The 20,693-nt window shown below is 42.4% G+C and overlaps 2 protein-coding genes across 4 annotated transcripts; one reads left to right on the top strand and one right to left on the bottom strand.

Moving 5' to 3' along the window:
- The first annotated feature begins 2,964 nt into the window (after positions 1–2,964).
- Positions 2,965–16,817, top strand: med24 (mediator complex subunit 24). 3 transcript variants are annotated; one of them, XM_047609662.1, is made up of 26 exons: positions 2,965–3,064; positions 3,336–3,469; positions 3,552–3,634; positions 3,721–3,759; positions 3,849–3,922; positions 4,225–4,448; positions 5,354–5,465; positions 5,570–5,720; positions 6,146–6,259; positions 6,400–6,453; positions 6,561–6,643; positions 6,738–6,824; positions 7,062–7,161; positions 7,423–7,565; positions 9,459–9,496; positions 9,603–9,685; positions 9,801–9,979; positions 10,132–10,231; positions 10,548–10,723; positions 10,824–11,088; positions 12,424–12,605; positions 12,705–12,798; positions 13,504–13,603; positions 14,439–14,519; positions 15,757–15,905; positions 16,502–16,817. In XM_047609662.1, the coding sequence occupies exons 2-26, from the start codon at positions 3,340–3,342 to the stop codon at positions 16,616–16,618; spliced, it is 2,958 nt and encodes a 985-aa protein (XP_047465618.1). In that variant the 5' UTR covers positions 2,965–3,064; positions 3,336–3,339; the 3' UTR covers positions 16,619–16,817. The 3 variants fall into 3 exon arrangements, with proteins under 3 accessions (XP_047465618.1, XP_047465616.1, XP_047465617.1); XM_047609660.1 differs by having other exon boundaries at positions 7,050–7,161; XM_047609661.1 differs by having other exon boundaries at positions 2,971–3,064; positions 3,339–3,469; positions 7,050–7,161.
- Positions 16,818–17,159: 342 nt separating this feature from the next.
- On the bottom strand, positions 17,160–19,946 carry LOC125022749 (granulocyte colony-stimulating factor-like). The gene is made up of 5 exons (XM_047609663.1): positions 19,637–19,946; positions 18,986–19,158; positions 18,100–18,207; positions 17,859–17,999; positions 17,160–17,747 (listed from the first exon to the last, which is right to left on the bottom strand). Exons 1-5 carry the CDS (start codon positions 19,650–19,652, stop codon positions 17,556–17,558), a joined length of 630 nt encoding a protein of 209 aa, XP_047465619.1. The 5' UTR covers positions 19,653–19,946; the 3' UTR covers positions 17,160–17,555.
- Positions 19,947–20,693: the final 747 nt, after the last annotated feature.

Raw genomic sequence — 20,693 nt, 5'->3', positions numbered from 1 at the left:
TGCACTGCTTAGCCGGGTAACATATGGCACCAGGAAGCACAAAATACCCCCTTGCTGTTGTCATGACCCAGTTTTCCCAGAAGAACATTGCATCGTAATGAGATCACCAACGTTATTCACTTCGCAGGTTACTGGTTTTAATGTTGTGGCTGATTGGTGCATATTTATACATTACTGCATTGAAGTGAAGTATAAACTAATTCTATTCTATAAAGAGACGCAGACTGTGTATTTTTGTAAACAGACATTTCACAACCGTTTGGATGCCAACGCGCAGACTGAGGAAAGTGGAAACCGAGGAAAAATAAAACCAATTAAAAAGTGCTGCTGAGTTGACAGAAAGTACCAACTGAACCCTCCGAGATGCTAAAGTGTGATGGGACTTTATCCAAAGACTGAGACTTGTTTTGTAGTCTGTTGCCCAAATGGAAGAGACACAGCAGCTCTGTCCTCCTACCCACGCTTGCTGTCTTGTGTAAAAAAGCCCACTGGTGTTATCAATTAGCTGTCAGCAGTTCCCCTGTAAAAATCGAAATACTGCAAATGAGAACACATGGGGTACCCTTGCTTGACGGCATCATACTATTACTCACAACCTCATCTCCACTCTGAGTCTTAGCCTACTTCTTACTTTGTAAAAGATGACAATTTGATGAATCACTGTTGGAAAAATCGCTGCATTCCTTTTAACTGCGTTGGTTCCAGGGTCCCGGTGTTGTACATATCGGTTCACAACGCGACAAGCTTTGATACGGTTGTTGCGAACATCTACCACTGGGGGTCACCAAGTCTTAAAATCCACAGTTTACAGTTTGCGGCTACGAAAGTTTTCAGCTTTTGGCTTTGACACAAAATGTTTGCAATCAGCTGTTCATGTCTCTCTCTCAGTTAGTTCGTCTTTATTATTTAATGATCAGCTGCCATTTGGAGGTCTAAGCTGAGGAAGGAGCCGTGTGCAACACCAGACGTGCCGATTCATTATGTGCCTTATCATCTCTCAGTTACAGGAGATGTCTCTAGTCTATCCTGATTCATGAAGCAATGAATGGACAACCTGAGGGGACATAAGGGGGGCACTCTCATTTCCTTGCTCTCAACTTTTTTGTAATTACCTCTGTGTGGCTAAAAGGCTCTCGATTTATCTTAGATGATGAAAGAATGAAAGAAAAATACAGCAAATTTGTGTTGAGGGGAACAACAATCCACGAAATGTTAAGTCAATATATTTACAGTGCATTATGTTACTACTTTACATTATTTTATGATGATAACATGCCACACAGGTGCATGTTTTATGACTATTTTATCAATTCCTCCTGATGGATTTGATAAATTGCTCAAAAAAATGTAATACTAAAAGTAAACCGTGTCGAGTTAATGTTGTTTTCTGAGGTTTGAAGGTAATGACTGCTATCTAGCTCAGCACAACAGAGCTAACAATGTGTTTGTGGTGTTGGAAAATGGTGGCTCTAAAATGATATTTGAGAACTTGAAAGGAATGGGAGGAGACTTTAAGTACCAACAGAGTAAACGCCAGTGAGCCTCACTGTGCTGGGACAGGTCAATAGTTTCAAACTTAAATCAGACAGTCAGACAGAAGAAAAGTAAGAGTCATCAAAACTGGGTCTGTCCCAGCAGTGAAGTCATGAGAACAGACACGGAGCCGTGACTACAGTCTCTCCGCTCTCCCCAGGGCTAGACTCAAATCTGTCAGCACCCTTCGCTAATGCAGCTCTCAGCGGAAGACAAGAAATACTTCTTCTCGCACACGCACCCCCTTCCAAAAAAAAAAAAAAAAAAAACCTTGCCTACCTAGACCATGCCAGGACGCATGGATCATCTCCCGCTGGCTGGCAGCGCTCTGTCCCAGGACGCAGACATGTTTCTAGTCAGGACACCGTCTCCTGTGTCAAGCAGAATGAAGGTCTTTGTTGTCCCAGACTCAATACGAGAGAGTCTTCGCTCTGCAGAGTAGTTGGGTTGTTTTGGAGAACAATATCGCTTTTAACGCGAAGAGCTGAGTGGGAAAGCAAGAATGAGATGTAAGAAAAACTCAGCAGATCATGCTTGTCTAGAATGTTTTTATATCAGAAACAGTGTTTTAGCCTAAACATGGCATAGCAGGACATTTCCTGCTTTTTGCAGTCTCAAAGTTAAAGAGACACCCCTAAACTTTCAATTAAACTTAGCTCCTTTTACCCCTTGAAATTCTGTTTCTCTTTTGGATGCAAAGCTCTGCATTGTTTCAGAAACAAATGTTTTTGTTTTTTAGCAGCTCAAAGGTGTGACATAACAGACAAAACCCTGCAGGAAAAAAAGAGATCTGGATTGACATAAAAAGATAAAAACTGCAGAAGGCAGTGAATCAGAAAGCTGAATGAGGCGGTTACGTAAGGCACCAAAAAAACTGTATGACATGGACCAGATAATTTGTCAGACAAGACAAATTTAAGTTACTAAACGAATCTGACTTGGTTTTGTCTGTTTCAAGGCATGCTAGCTTGTCAAAGAGTACAAACACAACACAATTACACGTGACACTAGGATGAAAGAACTGTTTGGCTGGAGTTTACTATCGGTGCTTTCTCATTAAAAGATAAGATTACACACAAAACTATCTTCTATATATTCAAGAAGTTTCAACAAGTTTTGACGCAATTCAACTATGACGTCAAAACCCAATCGCGCCAAACAACATGAGAGCTGGTTATGAGGTTGTACTACATTGTTAAATCAATACATTCTCACATTTTGCGCTTTATTGTGTGATTTTTAAAAAGCCTGGCGTGCTGCAGGTTAATTTCACGCTGCTTACCTTCCTCCATTTTTTCAGCTTTAGCTTTGGAAAGTGCGACACCTTGTGTTACTGTGCAGGCATTGCTTCTTCAGCCGTTAATCGTTTGGCCCTCCCCTCAGCCAATCAGCGGAGAGAATACTGAGACGTCGAAGGATTGACCAATGAACGCTTACGCCTTTCGCAGAAAAACATTACGTCCCTTGTATTGTCAAACTAGGGGTTTGAATGTAAGTGCATATTACTCCTTGAGAAACTAAAAGCCGCTGGGTAAGTGTCGCACATAATCACATTCTCCTCATTCTCCTCATTCTTCTCATTCACCGTGACAATAGTGCGGTTTTGCACACGGCAAGACGATATAATTTTAAGAAATGTATCAACTAAAGAATCACATCGCTAGCAAGCTAACGGCTAAACTCGGCTAAACAAGCTAGTACATGCATACATATTCACCATACGGCTTACCAACAAATAGCTTTACACGTGACTATGTCTTGGAAATAGGGTTTTATTTTTATATGAGTGTGTTTGTTCCTAGCAGGATGAAGGTGGTCAATTTAAAGCAAGCCATTCTGCAGGCGTGGAAGGAACGCTGGAGTGACTACCAGTGGGCTATCAACATTAAGAAAAACTTCCCAAAGGGAGCAACATGGGATTACCTTAACCTTGCAGGTTCATGATGATGCTTTGACTATACACCACTGACCTTATTGTCGTTTCTGCTGTGTCTCTAAATGCTCTGTGTGTATTCCAGAGGCCTTGATGGAGCAGGCGATGATTGGTCCCTCTCCCAATCCACTCATATTGTCTTACCTAAAATATGCTATAAGTTCACAGGTGAGGCAAAAGGAAAACGGTTGTACCTCAATGCAAAAATATCTCTTATTTTGCAAGCTTGTGAATATTATCGTCTCTCTCCTCAGATGGTTTCTTATTCCAGTGTGCTCACAGCTTTAACTAAGGTAGGTTTATGTAAGATAACACTTGCAACAGCATGATTTTGTAGTATTGGATGTGCAAGGTCTTCACCAATACGTCTTTATTATAATAGTTTGATGACTTTTCCCGCGAGCTGTGTGTCAAGTCATTGTTGGAGATTATGGACATGTTCTGCCATCGTCTCAGGTATGCCCGTTTTTTTCCTGTGTCGTCACTCTTAGTTTCGAATATTGTCCCAATATGTGTTGTATCTAACACGTATCTGCTTTAGTGGTTATGACTTTTCTACAGTATATGAATTAAGAATTTCTTCTCTTATAATAATAGATGCTACAACAACAAGGGCCAAAATGATCTGAGAAAGTGTTGTATGAAATGTACTGTATAGTCGAAAATGTGTGTCTTGCCAAATGTCACTGATATAACCTTTGGCTTCCTCCCATTTTGAATATCTTTGACGCGCTTCTTTTCACGTCTTCCTCGCTCAGCTGTCATGGGAAAGCAGAGGAATGCATCGGGTTGTGCCGGGCTCTGCTGGGAGTGGTGGTGTGGCTACTGCAGGGCTGTGCGTGGTACTGTGAGAAGCTGAGAGAAATGGGTCCGTCGGCCAGCACGGAGGCCAGTCTCAGGGCCTGCCAGGAGAGGCTGCACACGCTGATGGGCAGCACCAAGAACAGAGCTCTGGTACACATTGCACGGCTGGAGGACCAAGGTGCGTTTATGTCTTTGTGTGTGTATCTGTGTTAACATAGGGTTGGTCCCAATGGATTATAGCTGAAACAGTATATATATATTTAATGTCAGTATGTGCGTATATTTAATGATGGTGGTTTTCTTCAGCTGAAAGTACTGTGAACTAGGCATGATACAACCTTATGACCAAGTGCAAACAACAGGTACTTTTGTTGAAGTACCTACTGATGCCAAGTACTGATGCAAATATTTTTCTACGCACACACAACTTTACCTGGGATCCAGTGTAGTCACAATGCTGTAGTTTTTTGTTTCTGTCTCATTGGAGCTGTAATGACAACTATAGACAAAAAATAGTTGTTTTGACAGAGGCTCACCTTTCAGTCTTAGTCTTTTCCAGACATTTAGTGGGGATTTCAAATTTTAGACTTGAGTATCGGCTTCGGACTCGATTCAGCTGCAACTAGCCAGAGAAGGTCATGGCTGAATATTTCAAAAGCTTGTGACTATTTTACATCCTACTGCCACCACAGCTGCAATGTGTCTCTGAGCTATAGCACCATTATTATCAGGCAGCCAACCTGCACGGATTGACACCCAGCATCTTCCTCCTGTAGGTGTGTTGACTGTTGGCAAACCGTTGGCAAAAGACAAATAGTACATTACCCTAAAGTGGTACCAGGTGGAGATGTATCAGAGCTGTTTTACGAGTGCAAGTACATGAGCACAGTATCAAAAACTATTGGATGCTTATATTAGTGTATTAGTATTTGATAATAGTGACGGTTATTTAAACATAATCCAGTTAGTATCTTTGTAGTTGGATCTTTATCTGAATTTTGATAGTAAAGCTTCCACTTTACCTGGTTGTATTGAGTATCGCGCCTTAACAGTGTCAGTGTTTCGGCTGCTCTTCCTCCACAGGTTCCTGGAGCAACGTCGAGCAAGCAGTGCTTAAAGTGACAGATGGCCTTGGCAGCGTACCAAACCAGACGCTGAGCACCAAATTAGAGGAGAGCTTGTCACTTGTGAAAAGGTGAAACATCCTTAATGACACAGAGTTAATGAAGTTTGCCGGGACACTGCTGAGCTTTGATGTGACAGTCACGTCTCACTAACTACTTCTTCTCTTTTCCACAGTATTCCTCTGATGTTGTCTGTACAGTGTGACCCTCTACTACATGCGTCCTTCCCATCAGTCCACGCTTTCATCATGCTGGAAGGAACCATGAATTTGACAGGGGAGACGCAGCCACTGGTGGAGCAGCTAATGATGATCAAGCGAATGCAGGTAACTTGCAGAAAAATGCATTATGAAATCTGCCGTATAAAACCTTTTAGTCTGGTAGATCAAATTAATAGAGTCAGTCATGTGTTTTTGCACCCAGCAACTCCACTTTCTTACTACTTACAATTCTAGGCTAAAAGCGCGTGCTTGTAAAAGGTCCAAAATTCTCTGGACAGATTTTTATTTTTCACTTTTGAGGAGAACATTCCAAGACATCAGGAATGACTCAACTGTCAGAATAAATCAGCTTTATCTGTAGGTGAAGTTTTTCCAAATGCTGCTTTAGGCGATTTGGTGGACGGAGGAACAACTGCAACATTTAGCATGCATTTTTCACTAAATGCTTTTTCACTTTTCTTTGTAGCTGTTCTCTGTATTGATTTTTTCTTTTTAGCAGCAGTCAACTTAAATGTTCTTTCCCCCCCCAGCGAATTCCTGCTCCACTTTTTGTCCTGGAGATATGGAAGGCTTGTTTCACTGGCCTCATTGAGTCACCAGAGGGCACAGAGGAGCTTAAATGGACTGCCTTCACTTTCCTCAAAGTAAGAGCTATTCTTATTTTCATCTGCCTTTCTCTGTCTTTAGTATTTATGTCTTTTAAAAATAATGGTAAAATTGAGTGCTGAGCTGCATTTGCTCCATGTTCTCAAAGAATAGTCTCATTGTTGTTTCTTTATCTTAGATACCGCAAGTTTTACTGCGACTTAAGAAATATCCTCAGGGTGACAAAGGACAGGTAAACCAAATCAATCACTTGGTAATTTAAAATGTCTTGAGTTTAAGCATTTAAACAAAACAAATGTTTTTTGTTTTTTTGTTTGTTTGTTTTGTTTTGTTTTTCAGGATTTTATGGAGGATGTGAATATTGCATTTCAGTACTTGCTTAAGCTCACACCATTGCTGGACAAAGCAGATCAGAGATGCAAGTAAGGGCTTGAGTATTTCAACCGTCTTTACTGCTTTGCATAGAAAGCACAGAGATGCTTATCTTTCGTTACCGTTTTTCTTGCGATTCCACAGTTGTGACTGCCTCGGGATGCTCCTACAGGAGTGTAATAAACTTGGTCTGCTGTCGGAAACAAACACAGCCAGCCTCACGTCAAAACGGTATGCTGTCTGAACATGTATGACGCGGGGTATTTCATGAAGTCACAGCAACAGAAACCCTTGTTCATGTCTTTATTTAACTGTTTAAAATGACAATGAGTTATTTTATTCACCGCATTCACACAGTACCTTGCACACCATATCCCCCAATACCTCCACCCCGTCCCCCTCTCTCCCCCCCATCCCCTCCCTTCCCTTCCCTCCCCCCTTGCACCTTTGATTCAGGACCGAGGACAGGGAGTTTGCCCCAAGGCTAAAGACAGCAGAAAACGCTAACATCCAGCCTAACCCGGGTCTCATCCTAAGAGCTGAGCCCACCGTCACCAATATACTTAAGGTAAGTTGATCTCAATCGTACAGGGCATTTTAAGTATGTTATGTTGCTCGGTAGAGTTTACAATCAGTACAGAAACGCCCAAGAAGGTTTACAAAAGTTGTATCATTCAGGAAAAAATAAGCAAATCAAAACCTGTGAAGCATAAAATGAACCAAATATATTAGATCTGAGATGTAACAACAAGAAAATCAAAGTATGAATACACCTTGAAATAAACCTCAAATCAACATAGCTCTTATCTCCTCATTCATTTTCTTGTAGACAGTAGACGCAGATCACTCTAAATCCCCTGAGGGTCTTCTCGGGGTCCTTGGCCACATGTTGTCAGGGAAGAGTCTGGATCTGCTCCTGGCTGCAGCAGCTGCCACGGGGAAACTCAAGTCCTTTGCCCGGAAGTTCATTAAGTGAGTAAATTGCAAACTCGATTTGTAAATAGAGTCAAATAGTTCCTTTTCAACGAGCCTTTATCTAATCAGAAAAAGGCCCTTTGATTGTGTTCACATGGGTGCCATTATCTCTGGAATGTAGTTTATCCCCGTCTTGATTAAACTTAAATTATGGCATTTACATGGAAATGTTATCTTGTTTATCCTGGTTATCGATTGTGATGTTTTGTACAGGGACCTTTAATCAAGGCTGTAACTACTATTGAGGACACCGAGGTCGTGTCCTCTGTGTTTTTTTTTTTTTTTTTTTTGTATATATTGTGGTATATAAACTTAAAACAAATTACAAGTGAAAATGACTGCAGGACGATGAGCTTGGTCTCCCACAAAACCGTAAGGTCACTTTTATATTTGAAGAGCCAAGAGTAGAGCGACTGCTTAATAAAACAGTAGCTTCGTGCTGTGCATCATCAACAGTACGCCCCCCTGTTATGGTAACTACCACACACAAGTCAGACACTGATGTATTTACCGCTAACGTTAGTGAGTCAGGCAGTCCAACCAATCACTGGAATCAAGCTAAACACGTAGGTGGACAGCGGTTTGAGTGGTAGATGTGGAAATATTTCGATATGTCGAATCAAAGTTTAATTTTGGTTAACTCCGTCAGTTCCGGTCGTCAATTCCCATCGGTTCAACATTGATTTTGCGATTGATATGTCAGCGTTTCACGAAAATGAAACGTTTATCGAGTGCTGAATTCTCAATTCTGCAGATCGTGCGGGACAAGAAGCCGTGCGCATAAACAAGATAAAACATCTGCGGTAACTTGACCTTACTTCATGAGTCACAATGGTCCTTCAAAAAGCCTCAGAATGCCCCATTGGTTTGTTAAGATTTCTGACACATCTGGATGAATATATGATGTTGAAATGGCATATTGTTTTCATTTCTATCAGTTTAGTATTTGACTGTGTGTGTTTATATTCTTCACTAAAGGGAAAGCAGGATAGGGAGGAAAGGGCTGAATTCATTCTCTGGCTGAATTTTAAAATGTGATTCATTTGCAAATCATTTAGGATGAGGGTGATGTTCTCTGATAACTAACAAAACAAATAAACCTATTCAAAAGTCATAACGATGACGTTTTTGCTCCTTAAGACTCTGAAAATGGCCAGATTTAAATAATGGAATTAAACAAATTTCCGGGGGAGCCCCCGTACCCGCCTAAAAGTTCTGACTCGTGACCTCAGTATTTTTTGGGCCTTGCGTACGGCCCTGCCTTCAACAAAAAACACAGATGACAAAAGGTTCAGCATCGAGCAAATGCCACAAATAAACAGATATTTGGTTTGTTTGGCTACATAGTAATATTTCTTTTCCACCAAGACCCGAATTTCTTGGAAATATGTGGTCTTACAGCCAAATACTACAAACATGTATAGGTCAGCATTTTAATACTTCCCTTCTAAAATATCAACTATATTTAGAAATCTGATCCTGTGCAGGTGATCAGCGGTGGACCTTGCTAATGATGTATGCACGCAACAGTAACCCCATACTCACCACATACTACCCAGTGTAACGTTCTCTAAAAACTGTCTCTCAAAACCCGGTTTCTGAAAATTTTCATCACAAACACAAAATCTGGATATGTGCTCAAAGACCTCTTATACGACAGAAAAATATACACTTAAAAATTCAAGGACCGCTTAAAATAGTTTACATGATAACAACGCACAAGATGTAGAATCAGAGTTTTGAAGGTAACAGAAAGGGCTGTGTGAAAAGGTCTTACTGGTTGATTGCAACCTTTGAAGCTTTCCCAGTTTAAAAAGTCCAGTTTTCTTAGGAATAATATTTTCAGATGTGTCGTATTACGTAACGTTATTTTTTCCCTTTTTGTTCTAGGCTCAATGAGTTTCCCAAGCACATCAGCGGTGAAGGATGTGAGTACAAGAGTGACATGTTCCAATGTGGGAATTTTTTCTCCTTGACATGCTGCTTATTGAATTTGATACTGACATCGAGGATGTTTCCCTTCCTTTCTCTCAGCCAAGTCTGCGTCAGTACGGGCCCTGCTCTTTGACATCTCCTTCCTCATGCTCTGCCATGTGGTGCAGACGTACGGTTCTGGGGTTAGTTCTTTGCGCTTCAAACATAACGTATGGATTGATGTTTAGGGAGGGCTGTTCAGAACAGACCCTATGATTCCTAAATTATGTACTTGTGATCCGTGTGTCTCCTCTCTAGGTGATCTTGTCAGACCCCAGTCCTTCAGGGGAGACGCCCTTCTTTGAAACGTGGCTGCAGACATGTATGCCCGAAGAAGGCAAGACTCTAAACCCTGACCACCCTTGCTTCAGACCAGAGCCTGGCAAAGTGGAGAGCCTGGTGACCCTGCTGAATAACTCCTCAGAGATGAAACTAGTGTAAGCTGCAATTGGGGAATTATATTCAAATCTCACACAAATTTAAATATTGTATTGTTTTATTTTGATTTTCTTTATGAAATCAAAATGTCTTAATGTGGCCAGCAGTGCTTTTTACACTGGACTTTCCTCTGCCTTTTCTCGGTTGACAGTCAGGTGAAATGGCATGAAATTTGCCTCAGCACTCCGGCAGCTATCTTGGAAGTCCTGAACGCGTGGGAAAATGGCGTGCTTTCTGTGGAGGCAGTGCAGGTCTGTCAGACGTCACTTTTTTTTGTTGTTTTTTTTAATTCCTGTAACACATTATAGCAGGTTATTCCTCTTCCTGGAAGCGGTTTGACTAATTTCATCTTCTGATGTCTTCTGTGGAAAATGTTAAGAGGGAAAACTTGCAACAGCAGTGACGTCTTTGATGTAGGCCGGTAGATGCAAAGATTAATCACTTCTTCTGTATTCCATTCAAGTTTTTAAATCACGCGCTACGGAAAGATGCCAGCTTAGTCAGAATCCTCTTTTTTTACCACATCCTTCCTTCCTCTTTCTGATTACTGCACTTTCTTGAGTTTAGAAGATCACTGACAACATCAAGGGAAAGGTGTGCAGTATGGCCATTTGTGCAGTGGCGTGGCTGGTGGCCCACGTTAGGATGCTGGGAAGGGATGAGAGGGAGAAGCCCCAGACCATGATCCGACAACTCGTCACCCCACTGTATGGAGAGAACACGTTACAGTTTTACAATGAACGGTACAAACTAAAGAAACACACACTTAAAATTCACCGCCTTAGCCTGTGATCAGATTCTGAGGCTTGAATTAACAGTTATCTCCCTCCACTGTCTCACCAGCGTGATCATTATGAGTTCCATCATGGAGCACATGTGTGCTGACGTCTTTCAACAAACTGCTGCAACTCTGCGCCCCCCGATGGAAGGCCAGGAGCCCATCCCGTACCGCAACCTGCTGCCTGCCAAAGAGCCCATACACACGGCGCTTAGTCAGCAGTTCCAGTCGGTGCTGCGCAAAGGCTGGGTGGACAGCCGAGCTCTGCATCTGTTTGAGAGCCTTCTCAACATGGGAGGGGTCTTCTGGTTCACTAACAACTTGGTCAAGGTATGAGTTAAAAGTACAGATAGATCAAGATCAAACCAATTTAGAATAGAGTCAATTCACTGTTACACAGGTTAAGATGTTTCAGTCCCTTGCGCTAAGATCTGAGGCAAAACACATTTTGAAGCCCAGTCCAACTGAAAACCGACCAGCAGGCTAGCAGTCAGCTTCCAACTAGCAGCCAACAAGAAGACACCAGCTAACTAGCCTAGCCAACAGCAGCAGACAGTATGTGGCACACCATTGGGGTTTTCACTGATGTTTCGTTAAGTTTGGCCAACGACACCTCCAGAAGACTTAACAGTGAGTTCCAGCGCCCTGGTGTCACCCCCCTACATGCTGCCACCACACAACTGCATGACTTTAATCCACGGAGAAATTAGCTTGGCCGTTTTTACTGCTGTCCACCATAATACACAATTGTGTTGGTCGGGTGTCCAAGCTACCTCTCTCTCTGATAGGAAAGGGAACACAGTCTGGCAGCACATCAACAGTATCATAAATCTAATGCTGCTAGCCTCCATGCTCCACAGCTCGCTCCACTTCAACTTTCCTTTCTCTACACTCTCCCAGTTCACCCACTGTCCTTGCCTAGCCTGTGACACCACCTTAGTACATCTTACTGCTATGAATCCCTGGTTTCCCTGCATACGCGCCCATGCCTCCGCACCCTTGCTGTACATGACCTATGATGTCCCTATGCCTGAGGGCTGCCTGTGCTTGCTGTACGGCAATATTCGGATTCCACTTCCTCCCTGTTTTAACCGCTGGATGTTTGGACTGAGTGAGAGTCATTTCCAGTCTAACCTTAGATGCTTAGACTCCTCTGTCAGACTCGTTACTGGGAGCTAATAAACCAAACTGCAAACACCATAGCCGTAACTTTCTTGGGAGCCCTGATGAGTCTATGCTGGAAATGCTTTGAATCATTTCATGCCTCAGTCCTTTGGACTGCGCTTTATCACCAAGACTTGCATCATACCACATTCCCAAGCTCTTCACTGGCTTCTCTGGTACTGCGGGAACCACCTCATCATTTATAACAAACCTCTTATGTACTAACATTCCTTTAACACCTGAAATACTCCTAGATTTACTCAGCTTCACTTTTTTTCCACCTACCACCCAAATTGTTTTCATCATCTAGTGATGTGGACATTGATTCTTGATCGACGGGTTCACAAAACGTGGACTCCACAAATGTCTTGCTTTATGCAACCAGCAGCAATAAATCCAAAGATGTTTGAGTCAATTACGATTCAATTCACTGGAGACCTTAACTTGAATATGGCCAACATTCATGCGACTCGATAAACGGATCACTGTGTTTTATTTCAGGAGCTGCTGAAAGAGACACGGCAGGAGTGGGCCAACCGGGTGGTAGAGTTACTCTACAGCATCTTCTGCTTGGACACTCAACAGATCACCCTCACACTGCTGGGTACCATATTGCCCAACCTGCTCACAGACTCCGCCCATTGGCACAGCCTGGCAGACCCACCTGGAAAGGCCCTGGCCAAGTAAGAATGACACCTCAGTACCTTGATGGAGATGGCAGCGGTAATGTCTGGTAGTTTTTTCATCCGGAGTTGACATTTCCTCTGCTAATGATGCCTCAGGTTGGCCGTATGGTGTGCGCTCAGCTCTTACTCATCTCACCACAAAGGCTCGTTTTCAGCTCGTCAGCGGAAAAGGCAGAGAGAGGATATTGAGGTAAAAACCGTCATGAGACCTATACTGCGGCCTCCGTATACTGATTTTAAAATGATTTCAAATGATTTATATATTTTCACTTTGACGAACTGACATTTTAAAGGGGACATCGGATGCAATTCTCACAGGTTTATACATTTAGTAGAGCGTGCGGCGTTTGTCACGGCTCAGAAAAGCTGATGATAGTCCAATAGCAAAGCGAAGCCACATTTCTGCCAGCGTCGGATACACAGAAGCATTTTTTAACAATTGAGCGACCCCTGATTGTGAGCAGGTGTGTGCTCGGCTCGGCTCGACTGAATCCGAGGTCTCCTGTTGTTTTGGGTTTAACTCCGGTACAAATAGATCTCATGTGGCTTCCGAGTGCTGGGATACTGTAATCTATCCATGCGCTCAACGGTTGCCAAGGTGAGACTAGAAAGGGTGTGGGGTAACAGGAGCTCATTTTCAAGAAAAAGGACAGATTGCACCAAAACGTTGTGAAAACGGCAATTTTTGACACGGCGAGTAAAGGCCTGTTCAGCACCATGTTTAAGAATTTTTAACCAAAGCATGTAACAGAAATTCCATCAGGTCACGAAAGGCGCATATCAACCTGTGGAAATAAGCATCCAATGTCACATTTAAAGTTTAATTTCTTAAACACTTAAAGTGCACAATAAAAAACATCTTGTCTCATGAGTGTATGTATTTTACTGGGCACAGGACTACAACAGCCTCTTTCCCTTGGATGACACTCAGCCGTCTAAACTCATGCGACTGCTCAGCTCCAACGAGGATGAGCCTGTAGCCCTTTCCACTCCAGGTCAGTCTATTAATGTCTGAATTATGTCTGAATTATGAAGCCCATTCTCGGTAGTAATTAACTGTTGAGCTTCTTGCTCATCACCACGTTCAAAAAAACTAGAAGTGATAATTCTGCTTTCAAGAATTCAGTGCTAAGGAGCCCAACTGAGAGTAACGGCACCGCTGCATTGTTCCCATGTACTATTTTCACCCTTCTATCCACATGATGGATGTAATTTGCAGTCGACCATCAGCTCTGGGATTTTTCACTTGTTCAGTTTTAGCCGCAGTAAAGTGAAATCCCCTTACGAAACGTCAAAGGCGAGGGTGTTGCATGACCTAGGGAAAAACTGACCGCGAGGGCTATTGAATATGAAATTGAAAATAAGAAAGCAAATCAGTTGGGAATTTATTTAGAAACCGTTTGCCCTATACACCCAAATAAATTTCTATCTTTATTAGCAAATAAATAAACACGTGGCTAGAATATCCTTTGTTTTTTTGTAGATGGTAGGCGTTTATTTATCCTTAAGGTAAAAATTGCTTTAATTGTATGAATAATAAAATCTGTCTTTTCGCTTGCAATGAAACTAAACCGTGTCTCAGAAGGTTATTTTAGGAACAAAGTGATGTTTTGCAAGTCAGCGGTTACTGAAGGAAGGAAGTCTCTATGACTTTTCTTAAACAAGAAAGCATTTTGTTAAACACTAACGCAGCACTTCCTGTAACTTCCCTGTTGACACTTCACCCTAATTATTCTGTGTTTCGTTTTTCCCCCTGAAAACTATGAATACGATGAAAACAAACCTCGTCAATTCATGCACTGTTCCTCGTTGTCATGTGTTGCCATGTAGGAGACAGATCTATGAGCAGTTCCCTCTCTGCTTCCCAGCTCCACGCCGTCAACATGAAGGAGCCACTCAACCGAGTCCTAGGTGAGACACACACTGTCCCTTCTGTGTGCACAAATATGACACAGTGACAACTAGAATATTAGGAGAAAAAAATAAATAAATGGATGATTCTGATGATAATAATTTACTACATCTTGACAGATTTTTTTTTTTTTTTTGTTAGATAGCGTAAGCAAAATACAAATGAGGGTTGTTCTCCCTTCCTCATTCTATACTGAATGTGTATGTAGCGCCCCAACACCACACCAAGACACATGTCATCATCATTTTGGTCTTTCCCTCATTTTGTTCAACTTTGCATCATCATCATTTAAATTTGTCTCATGATTATTCAGTTGAACCCACCGGTACCGCAGGGATTTTAAATGATGAACTATATTTTAAGATGGTGGTAGGCCCTTAAAACTTTCTTAAATAAACATGTAGTTTTATTTGGTTGTTTGTTTAAATCATGAATCGTGTATCACACAAAGTCATGTTCCCTTATTATAGACGGAGTGCGGAAAATTCATTACGCTACCAAGTGTCGGAACAAAAAGCCTTTTGTTACTTTCACATTTTATTGGGCCAAACGATTATTTTTGCATCCTACAAGCTAAGCTACTTAGCTCGCTTTCTGATTTATCCGCATTCCACCGCGGCACAGGTGGCAGCGTACCGTAAGCGCCAGCGTCTCAGTCTTTTCCGGTCTCACTACCAACGCCTCATGGCTTTTGCCAGCTTTGTCAGCTTAAAAGTGATTTTTGCGTTGGACGGTTTATGAAAAAACACGTGTGTTTTTCCTTATTCCTATTTAACATCTCCCCCTGTATCATTTACCGCTGTTTCCCCGACACTTAATTGCTCGGTCTTTATGGATCAGCGCATGTCGATCGTATGAGCCGCATCTATTTTTGCTCATGACGGTGTTTTTCTCTAAATATAATCGTGCCAATATTCTATTAATATTCTCATAATCTTCAAATTTGCCCATGAGTAAATGAATAAATGAGTAATAATGAGTAATCCAAAAAGGTCATTTTAATCAGGAAGTTGACAAACCGCTCCAGTAAATATAAATAAATAAATAAATAAAACTATTAAATAAAAAGTATTGGGCAACATTTAACTAGAATGTCTGTTGATGTTTTTTTCTTCTCTCTCTCTGGTGACTTCCTTAATAACTATGAACTGGCTTAAGCAGATGCCATAAACATATGAGATACTGTGTAATTCAACTGATAGGACATATATAGACCATCTGCTCTCTTCTCCACAGCCAATCTCTTCCTCCTCATTTCCTCTATCTTGAGCTCCAAGATGGCCGGCCCTCACACCCAGTTCGTTCAGAGCTTTTTGGAGGAGTGCGTCGACTGCCTGGAGCAGGGAAGCCGTGGGAACATCCTGCAGTTCATGCCCTTTACGATGGTGAGTTATGAGGCGGGAGGAGAACAGGCCAGGAGGGGAGGCCAGACAGGTGTAGATAAAAGAGGAGTGACTGTTAGGTCAGACATTATCGGGAAGGGTTCGGGAGTCTTTGTTGTGGTCAAGAGGGAAAAATCGAGACGTAAGAAGTATGAGCGAGAATGCCAGAGTCGCGATTCACGGATGGATGCTGAGTGGATTTACGTCAAGGCAGGAAAACATGAGACCTCGGACATTCTTTACAGCTGAGCTATCAAACACTGGGAGTTTTTTGAAGAATTTTCAGTATGTTTTCTGAGAAGAACCATGACGTGTTTTTTTTTTTTTGTTCAATACACTTGTGCACTAGGAGTGTAACAGATTACTTGGAACACATTACTTGTGTTACAGCTCAGTGCATGCACAGCTTCAAGTGGAAGAAAAATGCCACACGAAAAGAACTGAATCCAGAAGAAATTAGAAACAGACAGACTTAGAAAATGACCATTTTTACCCATCTTTTTGACATTCATTCAATTCATTCGTCTTTAGACAAAACACTTCAGACACATGTTCAGACACAACATATCTGTCACTAATTAGTCTTTTTGTGCGTTCAGGTTTCTGAGCTGGTGAAGCTGCCTGCTCTGGCCAAACCTAAAGTGGTCCTGGCTATCACTGACCTGACTCTGCCGCTGGGGAGAAGAGTCGCCGCCAAAGCCATCTCCGCTCTATAAATCCTGGGTGTAAATTTACCTCTGCACAAAACTGTTGCTGGGTTGCTGTGCAACACGTAGGTTAAAACGATAAAAAAAAAAAAAAGACCCGTTTACACCCATGACTCTGTAAAGACTGTTTTGCTGTTGTTTTTTATATGCACCTTTTCATACTTAAAGAATTATGTAAACCTCTTGAAATAAAATTCTAAATCAGCAACTTCTTTTTATATTCACCGGATCACATTGTGGTCATGTACAGTTTTGGAAGTTACAGTACCGTGACATCTGACCTGACTCAGACTGATCACATGCTATAGCGAGGCTGTCACAAGGGTGGCCACCTCAGAGTAAGTCGGTCATCTGCAACTTGCAACACTTCCTTTAGGAAACCTGTCTGGCGTAGTGGCAAAAAGTAATGACACCGAGGCTTCTATTTCACTTTTAGTTCCACTTCTCTTTTAAAATATGCGCTTCGGTGGAATTTTAAGTGTAGTGTCACTGGTGACACAGCATTTGTCTTGTGTCACTGTGGGTTCACTGACACGGAGGAACCACTCCCTTTTCAGGAAAATTAAATTTTATTGACAAATTATAAAATAAAAGAACGAACAATGAGTTATACAAAAATAACAATTTAAATATAATAATAATAATGGATGATTAAAGCAAACAGATGTCGCTTTTTACTTTCTTTAATGCTAAAGTCGTCGTTGCCCTACTGCGTCACGTAAGTAGTGTTAAAGCACAAATCGTCTTTGGCCAAAGGATGAAAAGCTGTTATAAAAAATAAATAATACATATCCAGTCTTATTAATAAATATATAAATACAAATACATAATCAAAAATACAGAATAAATAATCTTTGAACAGATCAATAAACGAATACCACAAAATCTGGTACTCGTGGATACTTTGGACTGGAGCCAAAAAGCAGCAGAACGACGCGCCTGTCCGTCAGCTCTCCGTCTCATCCTCGCTGCTCCGGTCCAGACTCCTGAGGCAGCGGACCATGTCCTGCCCGAAGGACTGCAGCTGCACCAGAGTCAGGTGTGCTGCCACCTGGACTTCGTATTCCCCCGACAGACGCAAAGCCACGGGAGCCCGGGTGGGCTGTGCCGTGGCTTCTGCTTGGACCATTTTTAGCATCTGCAAAGCAAAAGAATAAAAAAAATAAATAAATAAATAAAAACTCATGACTATGCCAAAAATGTAACAAAATGTTTGCCGGATGAGAGTGATGTAGAATACTTCAGATACCTTAGTGATCTGAAGGGCCAGGTCTCTGATGTCGGCCATCAGCCCGGTCACTGAATCTTTGCTTTCCAGCCGAGGAGAGACGGAGCTCAGCAGGTCCCGGTGCAGCAGCAGGCCCTCGTGCATCCGCCTCAAGCTGCTCTCCTGATTGGAAAAGAAAAAAATAACAGAATCATCACCTTGTCCGTTCCGCTCCCGCGCACTGCAGTTGGAGCGTTGACACGCGAGACGGGGCGACGCTTACCAAGGTGACGTTTTCCGACACGACTCTGAGCACGGGGGCAGGGGGGATGCCGATGATGGACGCCATGGTCGCCAGCTTCGCATTTTCCGAGGAATTGAGTTGCAGCGTCTGCGGTGGAGAGATAAAGATGTTGAAGAAAGGTGGCTGCACGCATGTCCCGCATAAACATTCTTTTTTTACGCTCAACCCTTGGTGAGATGAATGTTAACAGCAAAAGTATTCGTGTTGCGGTGTTTCAAATTTCTACTCAAAGATCATCAGCGAACAGGCTTCTTTAAATATGTCAATCTCATAAATGAATGCGTGTAATAGTTGTGGATTGTGGATGTGGATTTGTAGTAGTGGCAAGTTGTTTTTTTTCTACAGTTTTTTTGATTATTCGCTGATCGCCAAAGTCCAAAGCAGCTAAATCTGTCACGTGTTTTAAGGAGGTTCGTGCTCGCCATACCAAAACACGGCCAAATCTAAGGCTTTTCTGTCCAAATGTCCGTCAACGAGGCCGGGACCCCTGAGGACATGGTTGTCACAGTATGCCCCAGTATGTTTTAAACGACTATTACAGGTGTTGTGTAAACTATTTAATCCTGTGAAGTGAAGTCGAAGGGCTGTCAGCTTCAGTGGTGGAAATAATACCACTCTCTACACAGGCCTGCTCAAACTCCTGGTTCCACAACAGCTGTCATCTCTCACAGCTGATATTCTGTTTATAGCAGCATCTAATAGATCTAAATCGCGCGGGGCATCTACACGAAACAGACGAGCCACGGGGCTGACTCGGGCTCGGGAGCCACATCAGCCGCTTCAGTGACGCAGCAGCAGCATTAGATGCCATGAGGACGTCCGAAACGAAAACAACACGCGGCCACGCGTCCGACGCGCCCCTCACCTCCGTGTGAATGCAGGACTTGTGCGCGTCGACCACGGACAGAAGGATCTTCTGCACCAGGCTGCGGCTCCTCTGCACGGTCTCCTGAAACAGCGGCTCCTCAACAAGTGCGCCGGTCTCCGGCAGGGGCGCGCCGCGGGCGAGGGTGGCCATGTAGAGGGGAAGGGCGAAAGCTGCGAGGAGACAGAGAGTGAGATGTCGGTGGAGGCTCCCAACAACAATCCTGCGACGCCGCCAGCAGAATGAGGGTTAGGGAGAGGCGGAACAAAGCGAGGCTTTCTCTCCTCAGCAGCCCCTGCAGAAACAGACATGCCTTCCTCCCTCTCCCTCCTCCTCCTCCCCCCCCCCCTCTCCTTCCCCCCTGCGCCCACTACCACCACCACCCCTGCATAGCTGCACCAGAATTGAGAATAGCCAGTGAAATCTGAAGCCCAAACCAAAAGTAACTGCATTAAGTCAGTGGCACTTTTAGTAGACGTAAAAGCAGCACCAGATATATCTATGTTCCTCCCTGTTGCTTTAAAACTGCTGCGCTACCCTTTGCTACTTGTTGGATCTGCAGTTTTGTCTTGAAGCTTCCCCTTCAGAGTCCCTGCGGCCTCTGGGGACGATGAGAAGGCAGCTTTTCACAAGGGCCGCCTCACTACTCACCAATCAGCATGTTCATGGCCTCTGTTGGGGATTGTCTTTAACGGAACACTACTCATGATTTAAAGTACACTTATTGTCTTATATAGTTGAACATATAAAGGGGGTTTTCCGTTTGCCTCACGTAGTAGTTTCATATGCGTGACACATTTCCGTGACGGTTACATCAACTTGGATTTGCTAATCACAAAACCTTAGAATTGGGAATGACGACACTACTTTGTGTTTCCCGGATATTTTTATTTTGATCTCACAACAAAGGGTTTTAATTAGAGCCCAATAAAATCTTTAAAATAACATTTTGATATTATTCAAATGTTGGCGCAGTCCAAAATTAAAATCATGACACTAAATGTGTAAAATATATTAAGTAGTATTTTTTTTTCTCTTTACCCTTTAGAAGATGATGTGCTGATGTAAAAAACTGGTGACTTTTCTAGTTGAATTAAACAAACGTAACTTTAATTGTGTTAAAATAATAATAATGCATTGGTTTTATAAAGCACTTTATCATAGACACTCTCAAGCCACTTTACATTGGATACATTAACCCCGTGACCGCAACATGTTAAATGAAGTTATCATCTCATTATAATGTATACAAACTAACAAACTTATTTAGTTTTTTATGTAGAAAAAGCTCTTGAATCTTAGCTATATTTGCTAATCCCATGAATCAGTGTTCATTCTGAATAATGAAACAAGTTTTCCGCACGATTTTTCTTTTTATGGAATTATTCTCAAAAGTACTTCCACTTCCGTTTCAATTGGGATTCCTTCATTGCATTTTTTTATGCTTATGCAATAAAGCTGACCACTTCCACAAAAAATTTAAATCGTATTTAAAGCAGGCACTGTTCCGGCTGCTGAAAAGGAAACCGGAACTGTTTTCATCACAAGACTTCATGAAATGTAGTTTTTTTTTTGTTTTTTTTGAGGAACCTTTTCTATTTATTTGATGTGCCTGGGTGTTTTGGGCCACCATGAGTCCTCTGTAGGTTGAAAGCTTGACGCCTTTTCTCTTCTGTTAATAATAGCATAACAGCCTGGAATGTTTTAC

Source organism: Mugil cephalus, chromosome 16 (genome assembly GCF_022458985.1).
Source record: "Mugil cephalus isolate CIBA_MC_2020 chromosome 16, CIBA_Mcephalus_1.1, whole genome shotgun sequence".
In the NCBI taxonomy this organism is placed as follows: domain Eukaryota; kingdom Metazoa; phylum Chordata; class Actinopteri; order Mugiliformes; family Mugilidae; genus Mugil; species Mugil cephalus.
This window is presented reverse-complemented; position numbering and strand designations above follow the sequence as displayed.

Bases quoted from the DNA above. Each gene is read 5' to 3' on its own strand.
- med24 (XM_047609660.1), top strand. From the start codon at position 3,340: ATGAAGGTGGTCAATTTAAAGCAAGCCATTCTGCAGGCGTGGAAGGAA. The intron at 3,470-3,551 runs GTTCATGATGAT...TGTGTATTCCAG, and splicing joins GGATTACCTTAACCTTGCAG to AGGCCTTGATGGAGCAGGCG. The intron at 9,497-9,602 runs GTGAGTACAAGA...CCTTTCTCTCAG, and splicing joins GCACATCAGCGGTGAAGGAT to CCAAGTCTGCGTCAGTACGG.
- LOC125022749 (XM_047609663.1), bottom strand. The intron at 18,208-18,985 runs GTGAGGGGCGCG...TCTCCACCGCAG, and splicing joins AGTCCTGCATTCACACGGAG to ACGCTGCAACTCAATTCCTC. The intron at 17,748-17,858 runs GTATCTGAAGTA...TTTGCTTTGCAG, and splicing joins TGGCCCTTCAGATCACTAAG to ATGCTAAAAATGGTCCAAGC.